Source organism: Oncorhynchus keta, chromosome 1, assembly GCF_023373465.1.
Source record: "Oncorhynchus keta strain PuntledgeMale-10-30-2019 chromosome 1, Oket_V2, whole genome shotgun sequence".
NCBI classification, from domain to species: Eukaryota; Metazoa; Chordata; class Actinopteri; order Salmoniformes; family Salmonidae; genus Oncorhynchus; species Oncorhynchus keta.
This window is the reverse complement of record NC_068421.1, coordinates 5,920,462-5,947,024: the sequence shown is the minus strand read 5'-3', so window position 1 is coordinate 5,947,024 and position 26,563 is coordinate 5,920,462. Positions and strand designations below refer to the sequence as shown.

Here is a 26,563-nt window from a genome sequence, read left to right as displayed (position 1 = left end):
CCCCAGGTCTGTGTTGTGACTCTCCACCCTCCCTCTCCCCCCAGGTCTGTTTTGTGACTCTCCTCCCTCTCTCCCCCCAGGTCTGTGTTGTGACTCTCCACCCTCCCTCTCTCCCCCCAGGTCTGTGTTGTGACTCTCCTCCCTCTCTCCCCCCAGGTCTGTGTTATGACTCTCCTCCTCTCTCCCCCCAGGTCTGTGTTGTGACTCTCCTCCCTCTCTCCCCCCCAGGCCTGTGTTGTGACTCTCCTCCCTCTCTCCCCCCAGGTCTGTGTTATGCCTCTCCTCCTCTCTCCCCCAGGTCTGTGTTGTGACTCTCCACCCTCCCTCTCTCCCCCCAGGGCTGTGTTGTGACTCCCCACCCTCCCTCCCTCCCCCCAGGTCTGTGTTGTGACTCTCCTCCCTCTCTCCCTCCCCCCAGGTCTATGTTGTGACTCCCCACCCTCCCTCTCTCCCCCCAGGGCTGTGTTGTGACTCTCCTCCCTCTCTCCCTCCCCCCAGGTCTATGTTGTGACTCCCCACCCTCCCTCTCTCCCCCCAGGGCTGTGTTGTGACTCTCCTCCCTCTCTCCCCCCAGGTCTGTGTTGTGACTCTCCTCCCTCTCTCCCCCCAGGGCTGTGTTGTGACTCTCCTCCCTCTCTCCCCCCAGGGCTGTGTTGTGACTCTCCTCCCTCTCTCCCCCCAGGTCTGTGTTGTGACTCTCCTCCCTCTCTCCCCCCAGGGCTGTGTTGTGAAGCCCCAGAGATTCCTTGGCTCCTCCATGCCTGCCTCCTTCCTGCAGGAGAAGATGGAGGAACTCAACTTGATCAGAGATAAGAGCAGAGAACCCGACTGAGCTGGGACACTGGATACCCATGGACAGACACACACACACACGAACGGACACGCACACGAACAGACAGAAAGACACACACACACAGACACACACACAAACGGACAGACACAAACACACACGGAAGGACAGACACACACACACACGAACGGACACACACAGAGACACACACACACGGACGGACAGACACACACACGAACGGACACGCACACGAACAGACAGAAAGACACACACACACACGAACGGACACACACGAACGGACGCACACACACACACGAACGGACGGACACACAGACGCGCGCGCATAAGGACAGACACACACACTCATACACATCCAGACATCAAATAAACTGGGTTTGTGTGGGCTGTGTTAGAGCCAATGGGTTTGTGTGGGCTGTGTTAGAGCCAATGGGTTTGTGTGGGCTGTGTTAGAGCCAATGGGTTTGTGTGGGCTGTGTTAGAGCCAATGGGTTTGTGTGGGCTGTGTTAGAGCCAATGGGTTTGTGTGGGCTGTGTTAGAGCCAATGGGTTTGTGTGGGCTGTGTTAGAGCCAATGGGTTTGTGTGGGCTGTGTTAGAGCCAATGGGTTTGTGTGGGCTGTGTTAGAGCCAATGGGTTTGTGTGGGCTGTGTTAGAGCCAATGGGTTTGTGTGGGCTGTGTTAGAGCCAATGGGTTTGTGTGGGCTGTGTTAGAGCCAATGGGTTTGTGTGGGCTGTGTTAGAGCCAATGGGTTTGTGTGGGCTGTGTTAGAGCCAATGGGTTTGTGTGGGCTGTGTTAGAGCCAATGGGTTTGTGTGGGCTGTGTTAGAGCCAATGGGTTTGTGTGGGCTGTGTTAGAGCCAATGGGTTTGTGTGGGCTGTGTTAGAGCCAATGGGTTTGTGTGGGCTGTGTTAGAGCCAATGGGTTTGTGGGCTGTGTTAGAGCCAATGGGTTTGTGTGGGCTGTGTTAGAGCCAATGGGTTTGTGTGGGCTGTGTTAGAGCCAATGGGTTTGTGTGGGCTGTGTTAGAGCCAATGGGTTTGTGTGGGCTGTGTTAGAGCCAATGGGTTTGTGTGGGCTGTGTTAGAGCCAATGGGTTTGTGTGGGCTGTGTTAGAGCCAATGGGTTTGTGTGGGCTGTGTTAGAGCCAATGGGTTTGTGTGGGCTGTGTTAGAGCCAATGGGTTTGTGTGGGCTGTGTTAGAGCCAATGGGTTTGTGTGGGCTGTGTTAGAGCCAATGGGTTTGTGTGGGCTGTGTTAGAGCCAATGGGTTTGTGTGGGCTGTGTTAGAGCCAATGGGTTTGTGTGGGCTGTGTTAGAGCCAATGGGTTTGTGTGGGCTGTGTTAGAGCCAATGGGTTTGTGTGGGCTGTGTTAGAGCCAATGGGTTTGTGTGGGCTGTGTTAGAGCCAATGGGTTTGTGTGGGCTGTGTTAGAGCCAATGGGTTTGTGTGGGCTGTGTTAGAGCCAATGGGTTTGTGTGGGCTGTGTTAGAGCCAATGGGTTTGTGTGGGCTGTGTTAGAGCCAATGGGTTTGTGTGGGCTGTGTTAGAGCCAATGGGTTTGTGTGGGCTGTGTTAGAGCCAATGGGTTTGTGTGGGCTGTGTTAGAGCCAATGGGTTTGTGTGGGCTGTGTTAGAGCCAATGGGTTTGTGTGGGCTGTGTTAGAGCCAATGGGTTTGTGTGGGCTGTGTTAGAGCCAATGGGTTTGTGTGGGCTGTGTTAGAGCCAATGGGTTTGTGTGGGCTGTGTTAGAGCCAATGGGTTTGTGTGGGCTGTGTTAGAGCCAATGGGTTTGTGTGGGCTGTGTTAGAGCCAATGGGTTTGTGTGGGCTGTGTTAGAGCCAATGGGTTTGTGTGGGCTGTGTTAGAGCCAATGGGTTTGTGTGGGCTGTGTTAGAGCCAATGGGTTTGTGTGGGCTGTGTTAGAGCCAATGGGTTTGTGTGGGCTGTGTTAGAGCCAATGGGTTTGTGTGGGCTGTGTTAGAGCCAATGGGTTTGTTTCTCAATATGCATCCTACCGTGCTCCACACTCATGCTCTCTTCAGGACGTTCTCCCGAGTGCTTTCTCTTCAGGACGTTCTCCCGAGTGCTTTCTCTTCAGGACGTTCTCCCGAGTGCTTTCTATTCAGGACGTTCTCCCGAGTGCTTTCTCTTCAGGACGTTCTCCCGAGTGAATTCCCTTCAGGACGTTCTTTTGAGGTTGAGAGTGTGGAGAACACATAATTACTTTCCATTTGAGATGTGCACTTCCCCCGACTGTATTACCTCACACTGCACCTCCCCATTCACCGACCCTCCTTCCAGCCAGGACAATGACGACAACAGACGAAGATATACACAAAGCTAACTTTTTACTTCATAATTATCAGCTAGATATATGTGAATAGTTGTAATCTAGCTAGCCAGGGAAAAAAATGAACAGAAACTAATGTCATGCAAGACACAATCGATGTCAATTCTTTGTGGGTAAGCGAGCTAACATTTTTTCCCCTCCCGTGGCTAGCCAGTTAGCCCTATTGATTTACTATGGACTTAACCCATTCCTTCTTCTAGCCAGGACAATAATGGCAATAGAGACGAAAAAAAACAATATATACACGAAGCAAATGTTTTACTTCATAACTCTGAGCTAGCTGCATTGCTTGCTGTTTTGGGGGTTTTTAGGCTGGGTTTCTGTACAGAACTTTGTGACATCAGCTGATGTAAAAATGTCTTTATGAATATGTTTAATTGATTGATTGCTATATGTTTACCGTAATAATGTAGCTAACCAGATAGAATAACAGGCAAAAAAAACGACATAAACCAATGTTATCCAAGATAGATATCAATTCTTCGTGGGCAGCAAGCTAACAATTATTTGTGGCTCTCTGGCTAGCTAACAGTAGTAGTTAGCCAGTTAGCTCTATTGACCACAACAATGGGCTTACGACCTACGCTCACCTTACAGTGGGTCCTGTAGGAAGGTAACCATGCCAAAACGGGCTGTATTTATTAACGTAGCAAGATAAAATATTGTAGTCAGGCAAACGTATATGATTAGCTAACATTTAAATTCCCAAGTCGCGTTGTATTTTCGCTTCAGCTCAAGTAATGGCCGCCATTGATTCTAATCGAATGTGTGTCATTTTGTTTGTTGTGTTTTTTTTGTAATCATATTTCTTTGCATTTGCTTTCTGTTGAAGCTTACATCGATGCATGCTTCAAAATATGTACGCATTCGAATAGTACCCTCAATGCACTGTTTCGTATACTTCGATTTGGGACTCAACCTCCGACCCTCCCGTGCTACAATATGCCACGGTATTATGGATTTTTGATAAACACACATTGATGGAACCTGATCATTTTTAAGTAGAGTTAATGTAACAAAAAAAAAACACAAAAAAAACGTTTTCCCGTGACTTCTACAATCTATTTTTGTTTTTTCTAAATATATACAGTGTATTCTAACTGTTATGTGATGTATAATGTATTTTTTTAAATTTCGGAATATTCTTGAACGTTCTGTGGTGCTAAGCTCTTTTCTTCAACACCAGGGGTTAAAATCCCAAATGGCACCCTATTCCCTATAGAGGGCACTAATTTGATCACTACTAGCTCTTTTCTTCAACACCAGGGGTTAAAATCCCAAATGGCACCCTATTCCCTATAGAGGGCACTAATTTGATCACTACTAGCTCTTTTCACCAACACCAGGGGTTAAAATCCCAAATGGCACCCTATTCCCTATAGAGGGCACTAATTTGATCACTACTAGCTCTTTTCACCAACACCAGGGGTTAAAATCCCAAATGGCACCCTATTCCCTATAGAGGGCACTAATTTGATCACTACTACTCCCTGGTCAAAAAGGTATTTTTTTTTTTTTTAACTCGACAAGTCAGTTAAAAGATCAAATCTTATTTTCAATGACGGCCTAGGAACAGTGGGGTTAACTGGTCTAGGAACAGTGGGGTTAACTGGTCTAGGAACAGTGGGGTAACTGGTCTAGGAACAGTGGGTTAACTGGTCTAGGAACAGTGGGTTAACTGGTCTAGGAACAGTGGGGTAACTGGTCTAGGAACAGTGGGTTAACTGGTCTAGGAACAGTGGGTTAACTGGTCTAGGAACAGTGGGTTAACTGGTCTAGGAACAGTGGGGTTAACTGGTCTAGGAACAGTGGGGTTAACTGGTCTAGGAACAGTGGGGTTAACTGGTCTAGGAACAGTGGGTTAACTGGTCTAGGAACAGTGGGTTAACTGGTCTAGGAACAGTGGGGTTAACTGGTCTAGGAACAGTGGGTTAACTGGTCTAGGAACAGTGGGTTAACTGGTCTAGGAACAGTGGGGTTAACTGGTCTAGGAACAGTGGGGTTAACTGGTCTAGGAACAGTGGGGTTAACTGGTCTAGGAACAGTGGGGTTAACTGGTCTAGGAACAGTGGGTTAACTGGTCTAGGAACAGTGGGTTAACTGGTCTAGGAACAGTGGGTTAACTGGTCTAGGAACAGTGGGTTAACTGGTCTAGGAACAGTGGGTTAACTGGTCTAGGAACAGTGGGTTAACTGGTCTAGGAACAGTGGGTTAACTGGTCTAGGAACAGTGGGGTTAACTGGTCTAGGAACAGTGGGTTAACTGGTCTAGGAACAGTGGGTTAACTGGTCTAGGAACAGTGGGTTAACTGGTCTAGGAACAGTGGGGTTAACTGGTCTAGGAACAGTGGGGTTAACTGGTCTAGGAACAGTGGGGTTAACTGGTCTAGGAACAGTGGATTAACTGGTCTAGGAACAGTGGGGTTAACTGGTCTAGGAACAGTGGGTTAACTGGTCTAGGAACAGTGGGTTAACTGGTCTAGGAACAGTGGATTAACTGGTCTAGGAACAGTGGGGTTAACTGGTCTAGGAACAGTGGGTTAACTGGTCTAGGAACAGTGGGGTTAACTGGTCTAGGAACAGTGGGTTAACTGGTCTAGGAACAGTGGGGTTAACTGGTCTAGGAACAGTGGGTTAACTGGTCTAGGAACAGTGGGGTTAACTGGTCTAGGAACAGTGGGTTAACTGGTCTAGGAACAGTGGGTTAACTGGTCTAGGAACAGTGGGTTAACTGGTCTAGGAACAGTGGGTTAACTGGTCTAGGAACAGTGGGTTAACTGGTCTAGGAACAGTGGGTTAACTGGTCTAGGAACAGTGGGGTTAACTGGTCTAGGAACAGTGGGTTAACTGGTCTAGGAACAGTGGGTTAACTGGTCTAGGAACAGTGGGGTTAACTGGTCTAGGAACAGTGGGTTAACTGCCTTGTTCAGGGGAAGAACGTCCATTTTTTTTTTTTTACCTTGTCAGCTTCGAGGATTCGCTCTTGCAACCTTTCGGTTACTGGTCCCACACTCTAACCACCAGGCTACCCTGCCGCACCAAAGTAGTGCACTATATAGGTAAATAGGGTGCCATAGTGGACAGGCCCGTGGAGATGGACCTCCCAAGACTGCCTTAAAATCTTATACAACAAGCCACCCGGCATGACGTCTCTGTCCCTTCCACCTTCACCATGGGACATGATTATACTAATGTCAGTAGTACAATGCAACACGTCTCTGTCCCTTCCACCTTCACCACGGGACATGATTATACTAATGTCAGTAGTACAATGCAACACGTCTCTGTCCCTTACACCTTCACCATGGGACATGATTATACTAATGTCAGTAGTACAATGCAACACGTCTCTGTCCCTTACACCTTCACCATGGGACATGATTATACTAATGTCAGTAGTACAATGCAACACCTCTCTGTCCTTTCCACCTTCACCACGGGACATGATTATACTAATGTCAGTAGTACAATGCAACACCTCTCTGTCCCTTCCACCTTCACCATGGGGACATGATTATACTAATGTCAGTAGTACAATGCAACACCTCTCTGTCCCTTCCACCTTCACCACGGGACATGATTATACTAATGTCAGTAGTACAATGCAACACCTCTCTGTCCCTTCCACCTTCACCATGGGGACATGATTATACTAATGTCAGTAGTACAATGCAACACCTCTCTGTCCCTTCCACCTTCACCACGGGACATGATTATACTAATGTCAGTAGTACAATGCAACACCTCTCTGTCCCTTCCACCTTCACCATGGGACATGATTATACTAATGTCAGTAGTACAATGCAACACCTCTCTGTCCTTTCCACCTTCACCACGGGACATGATTATACTAATGTCAGTAGTACAATGCAACACCTGTCCCTTCCACCTTCACCATGGGACATGATTATACTAATGTCAGTAGTACAATGCAACACCTCTCTGTCCCTTCCACCTTCACCATGGGACATGATTATACTAATGTCAGTAGTACAATGCAACACCTCTCTGTCCCTTCCACCTTCACCATGGGACATGATTATACTAATGTCAGTAGTACAATGCAACACCTCTCTGTCCCTTCCACCTTCACCACGGGACATGATTATACTAATGTCAGTAGTACAATGCAACACCTCTCTGTCCCTTCCACCTTCACCATGGGGACATGATTATACTAATGTCAGTAGTACAATGCAACACCTCTCTGTCCCTTCCACCTTCACCATGGGGACATGATTATACTAATGTCAGTAGTACAATGCAACACCTCTCTGTCCCTTCCACCTTCACCATGAGACATGATTATACTAATGTCAGTAGTACAATGCAACACCTCTCTGTCCCTTCCACCTTCACCATGGGACATGATTATACTAATGTCAGTAGTACAATGCAACACCTCTCTGTCCCTTTCACCTTCACCACGGGACATGATTATACTAATGTCAGTAGTACAATGCAACACCTCTCTGTCCCTTCCACCTTCACCATGGGACATGATTATACTAATGTCAGTAGTACAATGCAACACCTCTCTGTCCCTTCCACCTTCACCACGGGACATGATTATACTAATGTCAGTAGTACAATGCAACACCTCTCTGTCCCTTCCACCTTCACCATGGGACATGATTATACTAATGTCAGTAGTACAATGCAACACCTCTCTGTCCCTTCCACCTTCACCATGGGACATGATTATACTAATGTCAGTAGTACAATGCAACACCTCTCTGTCCCTTCCACCTTCACCATGGGGACATGATTATACTAATGTCAGTAGTACAATGCAACACCTCTCTGTCCCTTCCACCTTCACCACGGGACATGATTATACTAATGTCAGTAGTACAATGCAACACCTCTCTGTCCCTTCCACCTTCACCACGGGACATGATTATACTAATGTCAGTAGTACAATGCAACACCTCTCTGTCCCTTCCACCTTCACCATGGGACATGATTATACTAATGTCAGTAGTACAATGCAACACCTCTCTGTCCCTTCCACCTTCACCATGGGACATGATTATACTAATGTCAGTAGTACAATGCAACACCTCTCTGTCCCTTCCACCTTCACCATGGGACATGATTATACTAATGTCAGTAGTACAATGCAACACCTCTCTGTCCCTTCCACCTTCACCATGGGACATGATTATACTAATGTCAGTAGTACAATGCAACACCTCTCTGTCCCTTCCACCTTCACCATGGGACATGATTATACTAATGTCAGTAGTACAATGCAACACCTCTCTGTCCCTTCCACCTTCACCACGGGACATGATTATACTAATGTCAGTAGTACAATGCAACACCTCTCTGTCCCTTCCACCTTCACCATGGGACATGATTATACTAATGTCAGTAGTACAATGCAACACCTCTCTGTCCCTTCCACCTTCACCACGGGACATGATTATACTAATGTCAGTAGTACAATGCAACACCTCTCTGTCCCTTCCACCTTCACCATGGGACATGATTATACTAATGTCAGTAGTACAATGCAACACCTCTCTGTCCCTTCCACCTTCACCATGGGGACATGATTATACTAATGTCAGTAGTACAATGCAACACCTCTCTGTCCCTTCCACCTTCACCACGGGACATGATTATACTAATGTCAGTAGTACAATGCAACACCTCTCTGTCCCTTCCACCTTCACCATGGGACATGATTATACTAATGTCAGTAGTACAATGCAACACCTCTCTGTCCCTTCCACCTTCACCATGGGGACATGATTATACTAATGTCAGTAGTACAATGCAACACCTCTCTGTCCCTTCCACCTTCACCACGGGACATGATTATACTAATGTCAGTAGTACAATGCAACACCTCTCTGTCCCTTCCACCTTCACCATGGGGACATGATTATACTAATGTCAGTAGTACAATGCAACACCTCTCTGTCCCTTCCACCTTCACCACGGGACATGATTATACTAATGTCAGTAGTACAATGCAACACCTCTCTGTCCCTTCCACCTTCACCATGGGGACATGATTATACTAATGTCAGTAGTACAATGCAACACCTCTCTGTCCCTTCCACCTTCACCACGGGACATGATTATACTAATGTCAGTAGTACAATGCAACACCTCTCTGTCCCTTCCACCTTCACCATGGGACATGATTATACTAATGTCAGTAGTACAATGCAACACCTCTCTGTCCCTTCCACCTTCACCATGGGGACATGATTATACTAATGTTTCTGCTGGACTGCATCCGTGAAACTACAGTCACGTTTCAAACCCTGTGATGTGATGACGACGTTGTCGTAATTCACGTTCATATTCTGGCATCTCTGCTAATCTCAGTTTAGGGTGTCAGTGTGTTTCTTTGTTTAAAGGAAATTAGATGTGGGACTATGAGGCCTACTGTACTGAGTCTATACTGGGTCCCAAATGGCACTCTTATGCCCTATAGCCGGACCATTACCTGGTCTGGAAGACTTGACCCTAGGCAACGGAGTGACGAGGGTCTGTCTTCAATGATAGATTTACGTCACTGTCTACGTCAATGGGGGGGCTTTTGACCAGAGTCCTACTGTGTTTGGCTGGTAGGTAAGTCTTGAAAACCTGACCCTAGGCAACACAGTGACTTGGGTCTGGTTTCAATTATGGATTATTTTGGCATTGAGGAGCTACATCACTGGGAAGGGGGGGAGGGGATTTCTGGTGACCAAACGAACCACAAGACAGACAGGAGGCTAGAACGCCGCAAAAGTTTGCAGTGTTTTAGTGAAGGTAGTTGTGAAGGTAGTTGATGCAAACTTGCCACTTGTGAAATGCACCCATTAAAAATAACCTACAAAATCTTCCTCTTTGCTAGTTCTAATTTATATTTTACTCAAGAGTAGTGACATAATTCCTCTATGCTACGTAGGTAGACATAGTTCCACTATGCTACGTAGGTAGTGACATAATTCCTCTATGCTACGTAGGTAGACATAGTTCCACTATGCTACGTAGGTAGTGACATAATTCCTCTATGCTACATAGGTAGTGACATAGTTCCACTATGCTACGTAGGTAGTGACATTGTTCCTTTATGCTACGTAGGTCCTCTATGCTATGTAGGTAGTGACATAATTTCTCTATGCTATGTAGGTAGTGACATAATTTCTCTATGCTATGTAGGTAGTGACATAGTTCCTCTATATTACATAGGTAGTGACATAATTCCTCTATGCTACATAGGTAGTGACATAGTTCCTCTATGCTATGTAGGTAGTGACATTGTTCCTTTATGCTACGTAGGTCCTCTATGCTATGTAGGTAGTGACATAATTTCTCTATGCTACGTAGGTAGTGACATAGTTCCTTTATGCTACGTAGGTAGTGACATAGTTCCTCTATGCTACGTAGGTAGTGACATAGTTCCTCTATGCTACATAGGTAGTGACATAGTTCCTTTATGCTACGTAGGTCCTCTATGCTATGTAGGTAGTGACATAATTTCTCTATGCTACGTAGGTAGTGACAGTTCCTCTATGCTACGTAGGTAGTGACATAGTTCCTCTATGCTACGTAGGTAGTGACATAGTTACTCTATGCTACGTAGGTAGTGACATAATTTCTCTATGCTACGTAGGTAGTGACATAGTTCCTCTATGCTACGTAGGTAGTGACATAGTTCCTCTATGCTACGTAGGTAGTGACATAGTTCCTCTATGCTACATAGGTAGTGACATAGTTCCTCTATGCTACGTAGGTAGTGACATAGGTCCTCTATGCTACGTAGGTAGTGACATAGTTCCTCTATATTACATAGGTAGTGACATAATTCCTCTATGCTACATAGGTAGTGACATAATTCCTCTATGCTATGTAGGTAGTGACATAATTCCTCTATGCTACATAGGTAGTGACATAGTTCCTTTATGCTACGTAGGTCCTCTATGCTATGTAGGTAGTGACATAGTTCCTCTATGCTACACTACAGTTGATGTCGGAAGTTTACATACACCTTAGCCAAATACATTTAAACTCCGTTTTTCACAATTCCTGACATTTAATCCTAGTAAAAATCCCGTTTTAGGTCAGTTAGGATCACCACTTTATTTTAAGAATGTGAAATGTCAGAATAATAGTAGAGAGAATGATTTATTTCTGCTTTTATTGCTTTCATCACATTCCCAGTGGGTCAGAAGTTTACATACACTCAATTAGTATTTGGTAGTATTGCCTTTAAATTGTTTAACTTGGGTCAAACGTTTCAGGTAGCCTTCCACAAGCTTCCCACAATAAGTTGGGTGAATTCTGGCCCATTCCTCCTGACAGAGCTGGTGTAACTGAGTCAGGTTTGTATGTCTTCTTGCTCCCACACGCTTTTTAAGTTCTGCCCACAAATTATCTATAGGATTGAGGTCAGGGCTTTGTGATGGCCACTCCAATACCTTGACTTTGTTGTCCTTAAGACATTTTGCCACAACTTTGGAAGTATGCTTGGGGTCATTGTCCATTTGGAAGACCCATTTGCGACCAAGCTTTAACTTCCTGACTGATGCCTTGAGATGTTGCTTCAATATATCCACATAACTTTCCTACCTCATGATGCCATCTATTTTGTGAAGTCCACCAGTCCCTCCTGCAGCAAAGCACCCCCACAACATGATGCTGCCACCCCCGTGCTTCACGGTTGGGATGGTGTTCTTTGGCTTGCAAGCCTCCCCCTTTTTCCTCCAAACATAACGATGGTCATTATGGCCAAACAGTTCTATTTTTGTTTCATCAGACCAGAGGACATTCTCCAAAAAGTACGATCTTTGTTCCCATGTGCAGTTGCAAACCATAGTGTGGCCTTTTTATGGAGGTTTTAGAGCAGTGGCTTCTTCCTTGCTCAGAGGCCTTTCAGGTTATGTCGATATAGGACTTGTTTTTACTGTGGATATAGATACTTTTGGACCTGTTTCCTCCAGCATCTTCACAAGGTCCTTTGCTGTTGTTCTGGGATTGATTTGCACTTTTCGCACCAAAGTACTTTCATCTCTTGGAGACAGAACTCGTCTCCTTCCTGAGCGGTACGACGGCTGTGTTGTCCCATGGTGTTTATACTTGCGTAATATTGTTTGTACAGATGAGCATGGTACCTTCAGGCGTTGGACCAGACTTGTGGAGCTCGACAATTTATATTCTGAGATCTTGGCTGATTTCTTTTGATTTTCCCATGATGTCAAGCAAAGAGGCACTGAGTTTGAAGGTAGGTCTTGAAATACATCCACAGGTACACCTCCAATTGACTCAAATGATGTCAATTAGCCTATCAGGAGCTCCTAAAGCCATGACATCATCTTCTGGAAGTTGTTTAAAGGCACAGTCAACTTAGTGTATGTAAACTTCTGACCCACTGGAATTGTGATACAGTGAATTATAAGTGAAATAATCTGTCTGTAAACAATTGTTGGAAAAATTACTTGTGTCAATGCACAAAGTAGATGTCCTAACCGACTTGCCAAAACTATAGTTTGTTAACAAGACATTTGCGGAGTGGTTGAAAAACAAGTTTTAATGACTCCAACCTAAGTGTATGTAAACTCCCGACTTCAACTGTAGATAGTGACGTGGATCCTCTATGCTACGTAGGTAGTGACATAGGTCTTCTATGCTACGTAGGTAGTGACATAGTTCCTCTATGCTACGTAGGTAGTGACATAGGTTTTCTATGCTACGTAGGTAGTGACATAGGTTTTCTATGCTACGTAGGTAGTGACATAGTTCCTCTATGCTACGTAGGTAGTGACATAGGTTTTCTATGCTACGTAGGTAGTGACATAGGTCTTCTATGCTACGTAGGTAGTGACATAGTTCCTCTATGCTACGTAGGTAGTGACATAGGTTTTCTATGCTACGTAGGTAGTGACATAGGTTTTCTATGCTACGTAGGTAGTGACAGAGTTCTTCTATGCTACGTAGGTAGTGACATAGTTCCTCTATGCTACGTAGGTAGTGACATAGTTCCTCTATGCTACGTAGGTAGTGACATAGTTCCTCTATGCTACGTAGGTAGTGACATAGTTCCTCTATGCTACGTAGGTAGTGACATAGGTTTTCTATGCTACGTAGGTAGTGACATAGGTTTTCTATGCTACGTAGGTAGTGACATAGTTCCTCTATGCTACGTAGGCAGTGACATAGGTTTTCTATGCTACGTAGGTAGTGACATAGGTCTTCTATGCTACGTAGGTAGTGACATAGTTCCTCTATGCTACGTAGGTAGTGACATAGTTCCTCTATGCTACGTAGGTAGTGACATAGGTTTTCTATGCTACGTAGGTAGTGACATAGGTCTTCTATGACTAAAGAGTCCATCATTGAAACCAAACCCTAGTCACGGCGTTACCTAGGTTCGGGTTTTCAAGACTATCTACTAGCCATACAAAGTAGGGGGGCTCTGGTCACAACAATAATAACAATATATGCCATTTAGCAGACATTTTTTATTTATTTACCCAAAGCGACTTAGTCATGTGTGCGTACATTTTACATATGGGTGGTCCCGGGAATGGAACTCATTACCCTGGCATTACATGTCTCTACCGACCGAGCTACAAAAGACCTGTTACGGAGTAGGAATATTCTAGACATATCCTATGGACTAGGGAAGCATTTGGGACGCACAGTACCAGCCGAGGTGAGATTACGACGGCTGGATACCCAAGACTATCTATGGACCGGACTGTGTGTGTGTGTGTTTTATTATGATTAATATTAAAAACAGTATCTTGGTGGTTTTTATGAAACATTATACGAGTGATTTGTTTATTAATTATGTTTGAAATACTGATTTACAAATAATACATAAAACTACTTCATTTAGTTTATGAATGGTTTATGAATGAATTGTTTTATTGTGTTGTGTTACCACTTACCGGACAGAGACACAGTATATAAACATGTGAATGCGAAACTAAATCGTTTACACTTCAGTAATGAAACAGACATCGTATAGGGAGGGGTTCATTCATCTGTTGTATTGTTATCATATTATTGTTGTTGTTGTCCAATAAAAACACATTCTGACAGGATTCAACACAAAGTCAAACATTTTAACATTAAACATTTTTTTTACAACAATAAAAAAAAGGGTTGCTGCAATAAACAAAACAACTGAGTGGCCAAACTAGTGGACTAACTAGTGGACTAACTAGTGGACTAACTAGTGGACTAACTAGTGGACTAACTAGTGGACTAACTAGTGGACAAACTAGTGGACTAACTAGTGGACTAACTAGTGGACAAACTAGTGGACAAACTAGTGGACAAACTAGTGGACTAACTAGTGGACTAACTAGTGGACAAACTAGTGGACAAACTAGTGGACTAACTAGTGGACTAACTAGTGGACAAACTAGTGGACAAACTAGTGGACAAACTAGTGGACTAACTAGTGGACAAACTAGTGGACTAACTAGTGGACTAACTAGTGGACAAACTAGTGGACAAACTAGTGGACTAACTAGTGGACTAACTAGTGGACAAACTAGTGGACAAACTAGTGGACAAACTAGTGGACAAACTAGTGGACTAACTAGTGGACAAACTAGTGGACAAACTAGTGGACAAACTAGTGGACTAACTAGTGGACAAACTAGTGGACTAACTAGTGGACTAACTAGTGGACAAACTAGTGGACAAACTAGTGGACTAACTAGTGGACTAACTAGTGGACAAACTAGTGGACAAACTAGTGGACAAACTAGTGGACTAACATTCTGCTGTTAGTGGACTAACTAGTTGACTAACTATTGGACAAACCAGTGGACTAACTACTGGACAAACTAGTGGACAAACCAGTGGACTAACTAGTGGACAAACCAGTGGACTAACTAGTGGACAAACTAGTGGACTAACTAGTGGACAAACTAGTGGACTAACTAGTGGACTAACATTCTGCTGTTAGTGGACTAACTAGTGGACTAACTAGTGGACAAACTAGTGGACTAACTAGTGGACTAACTAGTGGACAAACTAGTGGACAAACTAGTGGACAAACTAGTGGACTAACTAGTGGACAAACTAGTGGACTAACTAGTGGACAAACTAGTGGACTAACTAGTGGACTAACTAGTGGACAAACTAGTGGACAAACTAGTGGACTAACTAGTGGACAAACTAGTGGACTAACTAGTGGACAAACTAGTGGACTAACTAGTGGACTAACTAGTGGACAAACTAGTGGACAAACTAGTGGACAAACTAGTGGACTAACTAGTGGACAAACTAGTGGACAAACTAGTGGACTAACTAGTGGACTAACTAGTGGACAAACTAGTGGACAAACTAGTGGACAAACTAGTGGACTAACATTCTGCTGTTAGTGGACTAACTAGTTGACTAACTATTGGACAAACCAGTGGACTAACTACTGGACAAACTAGTGGACAAACCAGTGGACTAACTAGTGGACAAACCAGTGGACTAACTAGTGGACAAACTAGTGGACTAACTAGTGGACAAACTAGTGGACTAACTAGTGGACTAACATTCTGCTGTTAGTGGACTAACTAGTGGACTAACTAGTGGACAAACTAGTGGACAAACTAGTGGACTAACATTCTGCTGTTAGTGGACTAACTAGTTGACTAACTACTGGACAAACCAGTGGACTAACTACTGGACAAACCAGTGGACTAACTAGTGGACAAACCAGTGGACTAACTAGTGGACTAACTAGTGGACAAACTAGTGGACTAACTAGTGGACTAACATTCTGCTGTTAGTGGACAAACTAATGGACTAACTAGTGGACTAACATTCTGCTGTTAGTGGACTAACTAGTTGACTAACTACTGGACAAACTAGTGGACAAACCAGTGGACTAACTACAGGACAAACTAGTGGACAAACCAGTGGACTAACTAGTGGACAAACTAGTGGACTAACTAGTGGACTAACTAGTGGACTAACATTCTGCTGTTAGTGGACTAACTAGTGGACTAACTACTGGACAAACCAGTGGACTAACTACTGGACAAACTAGTGGACAAACCAGTGGACTAACTAGTGGACTAACATTCTGCTGTTAGTGGACAAACTGGTGGACAAACCAGTGGACAAACCAGTGGACTAACTAGTGGACTAACATTCTGCTGTTAGTGGACAAACCAGTGGACTAACATTCTGCTGTTAGTGGACAAACCAGTGGACTAACTAGTGGACAAACCAGTGGACTAACCAGTGGACAAACCAGTGGACTAACTAGTGGACTAACATTCTGCTGTTAGTGGACAAACCAGTGGACTAACATTCTGCTGTTAGTGGACAAACCAGTGGACTAACTAGTGGAATAACTAGTGGACACACATTCTGCTGTTAGTGGACAAACCAGTGGACACACTAGTGGACACACCAGTGGACAAACCAGTTGACAAACCAGTGGACACACTAGTGGACACACCAATGGACTAACTAGTGGACAAACCAGTGGACAAACCGCAGATCATAAAATACTATTAACAGATTGAATCCTCATCTGATCCTCTTTTACATCATGTAAATATCTACCAGGATGACTAAAACAACAACATTACCAACCTCCAACTGAAGACTGTTGTAAATAAGGTGTTTCTAATGAGCAGGACGTGAAGACAGCAGAGGAGGGGGGGACCACACACAACAGGACAGCGATACAGGCAGAGATACAGACAGCAGAGGAGGGGGGACCACACACAACAGGACAGCGATACAGACAGCAGAGGAGGGGGGACCACACACAACAGGACAGCGATACAGACAGAGATACAGACAGCAGAGGAGGGGGACCACACACAACAGGACAGCGATACAGACAGCAGAGGAGGGGGGACCACACACAACAGGACAGCGATACAGGCAGAGATACAGACAGCAGAGGAGGGGGGGACCACACACAACAGGACAGCGATACAGACAGAGATACAGACAGCAGAGGAGGGGGGACCACACACAACAGGACAGCGATACAGGCAGAGATACAGACAGCAGAGGAGGGGGGGACCACACACAACAGGACAGCGATACAGGCAGAGATACAGACAGCAGAGGAGGGGGGACCACACACAACAGGACAGAGATACAGACAGCAGAGGAGGGGGGACCACACACAACAGGACAGCGATACAGACAGCAGAGGAGGGGGGACCACACACAACAGGACAGAGATACAGACAGAGATACAGACAGCAGAGGAGGGGGACCACACACAACAGGACAGAGATACAGACAGCAGAGGAGGGGGGACCACACACAACAGGACAGAGATACAGACAGAGATACAGACAGCAGAGGAGGGGGGACCACACACAACAGGACAGAGATACAGACAGAGATACAGACAGCAGAGGAGGGGGGACCACACACAACAGGACAGAGATACAGACAGCAGAGGAGGGGGGACCACACATAACAGGACAGCGATACAGACAGCAGAGGAGGGGGGGACCACACACAACAGGACAGCGATACAGACAGCAGAGGGGGGACCACACACAACAGGACAGCGATACAGACAGAGATACAGACAGCAGAGGGGGGACCACACACAACAGGACAGAGATACAGACAGCAGAGGAGGGGGGACCACACACAACAGGACAGAGATACAGACAGCAGAGGAGGGGGACCACACACAACAGGACAGCGATACAGACAGCAGAGGGGGGACCACACACAACAGGACAGCGATACAGACAGAGACACAGACAGCAGAGGGGGGGACCACACACAACAGGACAGAGATACAGACAGCAGAGGAGGGGGGACCACACACAACAGGACAGCGATACAGACAGCAGAGGGGGACCACACACAACAGGACAGCGATACAGACAGAGATACAGACAGCAGAGGGGGGGACCACACACAACAGGACAGAGATACAGACAGCAGAGGAGGAGGGACCACACACAACAGGACAGAGATACAGGCAGAGATACAGACAGCAGAGGGGGGACCACACACAACAGGACAGCGATACAGACAGCAGAGGAGGGGGACCACACACAACAGGACAGAGATACAGGCAGAGATACAGACAGCAGAGGGGGGACCACACACAACAGGACAGAGATACAGACAGAGATACAGACAGCAGAGGGGGGACCACACACAACAGGACAGAGATACAGACAGCAGAGGGGGACCACACACAACAGGACAGCGATACAGACAGCAGAGGAGGGGGGACCACACACAATAGGACAGCGATACAGACAGAGATACAGACAGCAGAGGGGGACCACACACAACAGGACAGAGATACAGACAGAGATACAGACAGCAGAGGAGGGGGACCACACACAACAGGACAGCGATACAGACAGAGATACAGACAGCAGAGGAGGGGGACCACACACAACAGGACAGAGATACAGACAGCAGAGGAGGGGGACCACACACAACAGGACAGAGATACAGACAGCAGAGGGGGGACCACACACAACAGGACAGCGATACAGACAGAGATACAGACAGCAGAGGAGGGGGACCACACACAACAGGACAGAGATACAGACAGCAGAGGAGGGGGACCACACACAACAGGACAGAGATACAGACAGCAGAGGAGGGGGGACCACACACAACAGGACAGAGATACAGACAGAGATAGACAGCAGAGGAGGGGGGACCACACACAACAGGACAGAGATACAGACAGAGATAGACAGCAGAGGAGGGGGGGACCACACACAACAGGACAGCGATACAGACAGCAAAAGAGGAGGGGGACCACACACAACAGGACAGCGATACAGGCAGAGATACAGACAGCAGAGGAGGGGGGGACCACACACAACAGGACAGAGATACAGACAGAGATACAGACAGCAGAGGAGGGGGGGACCACACACAACAGGACAGAGATACAGACAGAGATACAGACAGCAGAGGGGGACCACACACAACAGGACAGCGATACAGGCAGAGATACAGACAGCAGAGGAGGGGGGGACCACACACAACAGGACAGCGATACAGGCAGAGATACAGACAGCAGAGGAGGGGGGGACCACACACAACAGGACAGCGATACAGGCAGAGATACAGACAGCAGAGGAGGGGGGACCACACACAACAGGACAGAGATACAGACAGAGATACAGACAGCAGAGGAGGGGGGACCACACACAACAGGACAGAGATACAGGCAGAGATACAGACAGCAAAAGAGGAGGGGGGACCACACACAACAGGACAGCGATACAGGCAGAGATACAGACAGCAGAGGAGGGGGGGACCACACACAACAGGACAGAGATACAGACAGAGATACAGACAGCAGAGGAGGGGGACCACACACAACAGGACAGAGATACAGACAGAGATACAGACAGCAGAGGAGGGGGGACCACACACAACAGGACAGCGATACAGGCAGAGATACAGACAGCAGAGGAGGGGGGACCACACACAACAGGACAGCGATACAGACAGAGATACAGACAGCAGAGGAGGGGGACCACACACAACAGGACAGAGATACAGACAGAGATACAGACAGCAGAGGAGGGGGGACCACACACAACAGGACAGAGATACAGACAGCAGAGGAGGGGGGGCCACACACAACAGGACAGCGATACAGGCAGAGATACAGACAGCAGAGGAGGGGGGACCACACACAATAGGACAGCGATACAGGCAGAGATACAGACAGCAGAGGAGGGGGGACCACACACAACAGGACAGCGATACAGACAGAGATACAGACAGCAGAGGAGGGGGACCACACACAACAGGACAGCGATACAGACAGCAGAGGAGGGGGGGACCACACACAACAGGACAGAGATACAGACAGAGATAGACAGCAGAGGGGGACCACACACAACAGGACAGAGATACAGACAGAGATAGACAGCAGAGGAGGGGGACCACACACAACAGGACAGAGATACAGACAGAGATAGACAGCAGAGGAGGGGGACCACACACAACAGGACAGCGATACAGACAGAGATAGACAGCAGAGGAGGGGGGACCACACACAACAGGACAGAGATACAGACAGAGATAGACAGCAGAGGAGGGGGACCACACATAACAGGACAGAGATACAGACAGCAGAGGAGGGGGGGACCACACACAACAGGACAGAGATACAGACAGCAGAGGAGGGGGGACCACACACAACAGGACAGAGATACAGACAGAGATACAGACAGCAGAGGAGGGGGGACCACACACAACAGGACAGAGATACAGACAGAGATACAGACAGCAGAGGAGGGGGGACCACACACAACAGGACAGCGATACAGGCAGAGATACAGACAGCAGAGGAGGGGGGACCACACACAACAGGACAGCGATACAGACAGAGATACAGACAGCAGAGGAGGGGGGACCACACACAACAGGACAGCGATACAGGCAGAGATACAGACAGCAGAGGAGGGGGGACCACACACAACAGGACAGAGATACAGGCAGAGATACAGACAGCAGAGGAGGGGGGACCACACACAACAGGACAGAGATACAGGCAGAGATACAGACAGCAGAGGAGGGGGGACCACACACAACAGGACAGCGATACAGACAGCAGAGGAGGGGGGACCACACACAACAGGACAGAGATACAGGCAGAGATACAGACAGCAGAGGAGGGGGGACCACACACAACAGGACAGAGATACAGACAGCAGAGGAGGGGGGGGACCACACACAACAGGACAGCGATACAGACAGCAGAGGAGGGGGGACCACACACAACAGGACAGAGATACAGGCAGAGATACAGACAGCAGAGGAGGGGGGACCACACACAACAGGACAGAGATACAGACAGAGATACAGACAGCAGAGGAGGGGGGACCACACACAACAGGACAGCGATACAGACAGCAGAGGGGGGGGGGACCACACACAACAGGACAGAGATACAGACAGAGATACAGACAGACAGAGATACAGACAGACAGAGATACAGACAGAGATACAGACAGACAGAGATACAGACAGACAGAGATACAGACAGACAGAGATACAGACAGACAGAGATACAGACAGAGATACAGACAGAGATACAGACAGACAGACAGACAGACAGACAGACAGACAGACAGACAGACAGAGAGAGAGAGAGAGATACAGACGGACAGACAGACAGACAGACAGACAGACAGACAGACAGACAGACAGACAGACAGACAGACAGACAGTACATCCACATTCAGGCATAGTTCAGAGGAAGATGTTTCTCTACATGTCTGATCTACTCTACACGTTGGCACAGTCAATTAAAAAAGGACCCAGACACACCGGGTTACCGCTGGCTAGAAGTAAGCTGCTGTGTGAAGTGTGTGTGACGTCGATGAGCTCCCCCGCCTCAAATAAAAAAACAAACATTTTTTGGTGGGAAAAATTAATTTTATTGTGGGGCATAAACCGCTTTTCGTTGACCCCTGCTGTAAAGGTTAGAGGTCAGAGGTTACTGGGAGGAACCTGATGCCCCCTGACCTCCACGCCCCTGTGAACCCTGACCTTGTTGACCCTGCCACTGGCCGGCATAGTTCCCATACTGGCCGTAGTACTGGTTCCACTGAGACTGGTTCTGGTAGTACTGCTGCCACTGCTGGGCATACTGCGAGAGAAAGAGAGAGGCAATACAGTGATTAAATATCCTATCTCTCAGTGATTAAATACCCTCTCTCAGTGATTAAATACCCTCTCTCAGTAATTAAATACCCTATCTCTCAGTGATTAAATACCCTATCTCTCAGTGATTAAATACCCTATCTCTCAGTAATTAAATACCCTATCTCTCAGTGATTAAATACCCTATCTCTCAGTGATTAAATACCCTATCTCTCAGTAATTAAATACCCTATCTCTCTGTGATTAAATACCCTATCTCTCAGTAATTAAATACCCTATCTATCTCTCAGTGATTAAATACCCTATCTCTCAGTGAATAAATACCCTATCTCTCAGTGATTAAATACCCTATCTCTCAGTGATTAAATACCCTATCTCTCAGTGAATAAATACCCTATCTCTCAGTGAATAAATACCCTATCTCTCTGTGATTAAATACCTATCTCTCAGTAATTAAATACCCTATCTATCTCTCAGTAATTAAATACCCTCTCAGTGATTAAATACCCTATCTCTCAGTGAATAAATACCCTATCTCTCAGTGATTAAATACCCTATCTCTCAGTGATTAAATACCCTATCTCTCAGTGAATAAATACCCTATCTCTCAGTGATTAAATACCCTATCTCTCAGTGATTAAATACCCTATCTCTCAGTGAATAAATACCCTATCTCTCAGTGAATAAATACCCTCTCAGTGATTAAATACCCTATCTCTCAGTGATTAAATACCCTATCTCTCAGTGATTAAATACCCTATCTCTCAGTGAATAAATACCCTATCTCTCAGTGAATAAATACCCTATCTCTCAGTGATTAAATACCCTATCTCTCAGTGATTAAATACCCTATCTCTCTGTGATTAAATACCCTATCTCTCAGTAATTAAATACCCTATCTATCTCTCAGTGATTAAATACCCTATCTATCTCTCAGTGATTAAATACCCTATCTCTCAGTGAATAAATACCCTATCTCTCAGTGATTAAATACCCTATCTCTCAGTGATTAAATACCCTATCTCTCAGTGATTAAATACCCTATCTATCTCTCAGTGATTAAATACCCTATCTCTCAGTGAATAAATACCCTATCTCTCAGTGATTAAATACCCTATCTCTCAGTGATTAAATACCCTATCTCTCAGTGATTAAATACCCTATCCAGCTGAAGTTTCTAAAATGATTAAATACCCTATCCTATAACTTCAGGCTGATACTGGAGGTTAGCTGTAGCAGGGTTACCCAAGTTCACCTGAATCCTGGTATACTACCGTTGTTGCTACTATGGTAACTACCTGCCGGTACTGCTGGTTGCTATGGTAACTACACGCGGGCACTGCCGGTTGCTATGGTAACTACCGACGGGTACCGCTGGTTGCTATGGTAGCTACCTGCGGGTACTGTCGGTTGCTATTGTAACTACCTGCTGGTACTGCTGGTTGTAGTTCTGCTGTTGGCTGTAGGTCTGTCCTGCGGCAGCTGGCGTAGACTCGCTGTAACTCTGAGTTTGGCCGTATCCTGGGTACTGACTGGAGCTGCCGTAGTTGTAACCCTGTTGGTAGTTGCCTTGATTATAGCTGCTGGGGTTGTAACTCTGGAGGAGAGAGAAAGAGAAGCATGTCGGATAACGAAAACAGACTCCATTACTACTTTTAAACTATTCAACGTTAACCAAAAATATGGGGTACATTAGGGTAATACAGTAGGGTCCTGGGGTAGTTTATTAATACAGTAGGGTCCTGGGGTACATTAGGGTAATACAGTAGGGTCCTGGGGTAGTTTATTAATACAGTAGGGTCCTGGGGTACATTAGGGTAATACAGTAGGGTCCTGGGGTAGTTTATTAATACAGTAGGGTCCTGGGGTAGTTTATTAATACAGTAGGGTCCTGGGGTAGTTTATTAATACAGTAGGGTCCTGGGGTAGTTTATTAATACAGTAGGGTCCTGGGGTAGTTTATTAATACAGTAGGGTCCTGGGGTAGTTTATTAATACAGTAGGGTCCTGGGGTAGTTTATTAATACAGTAGGGTCCTGGGGTACATTAGGGTAATACAGTAGGGTCCTGGGGTAGTTTATTAATACAGTAGGGTCCTGGGGTACATTAGGGTAATACAGTAGGGTCCTGGGGTAGTTTATTAATACAGTAGGGTCCTGGGGTAGTTTATTAATACAGTAGGGTCCTGGGGTACATTAGGGTAATACAGTAGGGTCCTGGGGTAGTTTATTAATACAGTAGGGTCCTGGGGTAGTTTATTAATACAGTAGGGTCCTGGGGTAGTTTATTAATACAGTAGGGTCCTGGGGTACATTAGGGTAATACAGTAGGGTCCTGGGGTAGTTTATTAATACAGTAGGGTCCTGGGGTACATTAGGGTAATACAGTAGGGTCCTGGGGTAGTTTATTAATACAGTAGGGTCCTGGGGTAGTTTATTAATACAGTAGGGTCCTGGGGTACATTAGGGTAATACAGTAGGGTCCTGGGGTAGTTTATTAATACAGTAGGGTCCTGGGGTAGTTTATTAATACAGTAGGGTCCTGGGGTAGTTTATTAATACAGTAGGGTCCTGGGGTAGTTTATTAATACAGTAGGGTCCTGGGGTAGTTTATTAATACAGTAGGGTCCTGGGGTAGTTTATTAATACAGTAGGGTCCTGGGGTAGTTTATTAATACAGTAGGGTCCTGGGGTACATTAGGGTAATACAGTAGGGTCCTGGGGTAGTTTATTAATACAGTAGGGTCCTGGGGTACATTAGGGTAATACAGTAGGGTCCTGGGGTAGTTTATTAATACAGTAGGGTCCTGGGGTACATTAGGGTAATACAGTAGGGTCCTGGGGTAGTTTATTAATACAGTAGGGTCCTGGGGTAGTTTATTAATACAGTAGGGTCCTGGGGTACATTAGGGTAATACAGTAGGGTCCTGGGGTAGTTTATTAATACAGTAGGGTCCTGGGGTACATTAGGGTAATACAGTAGGGTCCTGGGGTAGTTTATTAATACAGTAGGGTCCTGGGGTACATTAGGGTAATACAGTAGGGTCCTGGGGTAGTTTATTAATACAGTAGGGTCCTGGGGTACATTAGGGTAATACAGTAGGGTCCTGGGGTAGTTTATTAATACAGTAGGGTCCTGGGGTACATTAGGGTAATACAGTAGGGTCCTGGGGTAGTTTATTAATACAGTAGGGTCCTGGGGTAGTTTATTAATACAGTAGGGTCCTGGGGTACATTAGGGTAATACAGTAGGGTCCTGGGGTAGTTTATTAATACAGTAGGGTCCTGGGGTACATTAGGGTAATACAGTAGGGTCCTGGGGTAGTTTATTAATACAGTAGGGTCCTGGGGTACATTAGGGTAATACAGTAGGGTCCTGGGGTACATTAGGGTAATACAGTAGGGTCCTGGGGTAGTTTATTAATACAGTAGGGTCCTGGGGTACATTAGGGTAATACAGTAGGGTCCTGGGGTAGTTTATTAATACAGTAGGGTCCTGGGGTAGTTTATTAATACAGTAGGGTCCTGGGGTAGTTTATTAATACAGTAGGGTCCTGGGGTACATTAGGGTAATACAGTAGGGTCCTGGGGTAGTTTATTAATACAGTAGGGTCCTGGGGTACATTAGGGTAATGCAGTAGGGTCCTGGGGTAGTTTATTAATACAGTAGGGTCCTGGGGTAGTTTACTAATACAGTAGGGTCCTGGGGTAGTTTATTAATACAGTAGGGTCCTGGGGTAGTTTATTAATACAGTAGGGTCCTGGGGTAGTTTATTAATACAGTAGGGTCCTGGGGTAGTTTATTAATACAGTAGGGTCCTGGGGTAGTTTATTAATACAGTAGGGTCCTGGGGTAGTTTACTAATACAGTAGGGTCCTGGGGTAGTTTATTAATACAGTAGGGTCCTGGGGTAGTTTATTAATACAGTAGGGTCCTGGGGTAGTTTATTAATACAGTAGGGTCCTGGGGTAGTTTATTAATACAGTAGGGTCCTGGGGTAGTTTATTAATACAGTAGGGTCCTGGGGTAGTTTACTAATACAGTAGGGTCCTGGGGTAGTTTACTAATACAGTAGGGTCCTGGGGTAGTTTATTAATACAGTAGGGTCCTGGGGTAGTTTACTAATACAGTAGGTTCCTGGGGTAGTTTACTAATACAGTAGGGTCCTGGGGTAGTTTATTAATACAGTAGGTTCCTGGGGTAGTTTATTAATATAGTAGGGTCCTGGGGTAGTTTATTAATACAGTAGGGTCCTGGGGTAGTTTATTAATACAGTAGGGTCCTGGGGTAGTTTACTAATACAGTAGGGTCCTGGGGTAGTTTATTAATACAGTAGGGTCCTGGGGGTAGTTTACTAATACAGTAGGGTCCTGGGGTAGTTTACTAATACAGTAGGGTCCTGGGGTAGTTTACTAATACAGTAGGGTCCTGGGGTAGTTTACTAATACAGTAGGGTCCTGGGGTAGTTTACTAATACAGTAGGGTCCTGGGGTAGTTTATTAATACACTAGGGTCCTGGGGTAGTTTATTAATACAGTAGGGTCCTGGGGTAGTTTACTAATACAGTAGGTTCCTGGGGTAGTTTATTAATACAGTAGGGTCCTGGGGTAGTTTACTAATACAGTAGGGTCCTGGGGTAGTTTATTAATACAGTATGGTCCTGGGGTAGTTTACTAATACAGTAGGGTCCTGGGGTAGTTTACTAATACAGTAGGGTCCTGGGGTAGTTTACTAATACAGTAGGGTCCTGGGGTAGTTTATTAATACAGTAGGGTCCTGGGGTAGTTTACTAA

The 26,563-nt window shown here is 45.9% G+C and overlaps 4 protein-coding genes across 9 annotated transcripts in view; 2 read left to right on the top strand and 2 right to left on the bottom strand.

Moving 5' to 3' along the window:
* The window catches only part of rasgrp4 (RAS guanyl releasing protein 4), a 77,879-nt gene extending 73,564 nt beyond the window's left edge, over positions 1–4,315 (top strand). Inside the window, 1 exon segment of the mRNA XM_052472193.1 lies at positions 719–4,315. Within this exon segment, the coding sequence (XP_052328153.1) occupies positions 719–832 (114 nt within the window). The 3' untranslated portion in view covers positions 833–4,315.
* Positions 2,966–9,714, bottom strand: LOC127909163 (uncharacterized). The gene is made up of 7 exons (XM_052469254.1): positions 9,239–9,714; positions 8,840–8,905; positions 7,584–7,715; positions 7,041–7,317; positions 6,926–6,978; positions 6,336–6,659; positions 2,966–3,003 (listed from the first exon to the last, which is right to left on the bottom strand). The coding sequence occupies exons 1-7, from the start codon at positions 9,318–9,320 to the stop codon at positions 2,966–2,968; spliced, it is 972 nt and encodes a 323-aa protein (XP_052325214.1). The 5' UTR covers positions 9,321–9,714.
* On the top strand, positions 9,597–14,218 carry LOC127909162 (uncharacterized). Its single transcript, XM_052469238.1, has 4 exons — positions 9,597–9,671; positions 10,668–10,725; positions 10,876–11,085; positions 12,807–14,218. Exons 1-4 carry the CDS (start codon positions 9,597–9,599, stop codon positions 13,487–13,489), a joined length of 1,026 nt encoding a protein of 341 aa, XP_052325198.1. The 3' UTR covers positions 13,490–14,218.
* Positions 14,219–21,520: 7,302 nt separating this feature from the next.
* Positions 21,521–26,563, bottom strand: part of hnrnpul1 (heterogeneous nuclear ribonucleoprotein U-like 1) — a 46,610-nt gene continuing 41,567 nt past the window's right edge. For all 6 annotated transcript variants that reach the window (XM_052471880.1, XM_052471909.1, XM_052471897.1 and 3 more), the window contains 2 exons: positions 23,197–23,367; positions 21,521–21,756 (listed from right to left, as the gene is read on the bottom strand). In XM_052471880.1, the coding sequence (XP_052327840.1) occupies positions 21,604–21,756; positions 23,197–23,367 (324 nt within the window). In that variant the 3' untranslated portion in view covers positions 21,521–21,603. The remainder of the gene's footprint in view (positions 21,757–23,196; positions 23,368–26,563) is intronic.

Coding starts and splice junctions, on each gene's coding strand:
- LOC127909163 (XM_052469254.1), bottom strand. CDS start 9,320: ATGTCCCATGGTGAAGGTGGAAGGGACAGAGAGGTGTTGCATTGTACT. Junction 7,716..8,839: donor AATCATGTCCCATGGTGAAG/GTGGAAGGGACA, acceptor CCCGTGGTGAAG/GTGGAAGGGACAGAGAGGTG. Junction 7,318..7,583: donor AATCATGTCCCGTGGTGAAG/GTGAAAGGGACA, acceptor CCCATGGTGAAG/GTGGAAGGGACAGAGAGGTG.
- LOC127909162 (XM_052469238.1), top strand. CDS start 9,597: ATGGCACTCTTATGCCCTATAGCCGGACCATTACCTGGTCTGGAAGAC. Junction 9,672..10,667: donor TAGGCAACGGAGTGACGAGG/GTCTGTCTTCAA, acceptor TATGCTACGTAG/GTAGTGACAGTTCCTCTATG. Junction 10,726..10,875: donor AGTTCCTCTATGCTACGTAG/GTAGTGACATAG, acceptor TATGCTACATAG/GTAGTGACATAGTTCCTCTA.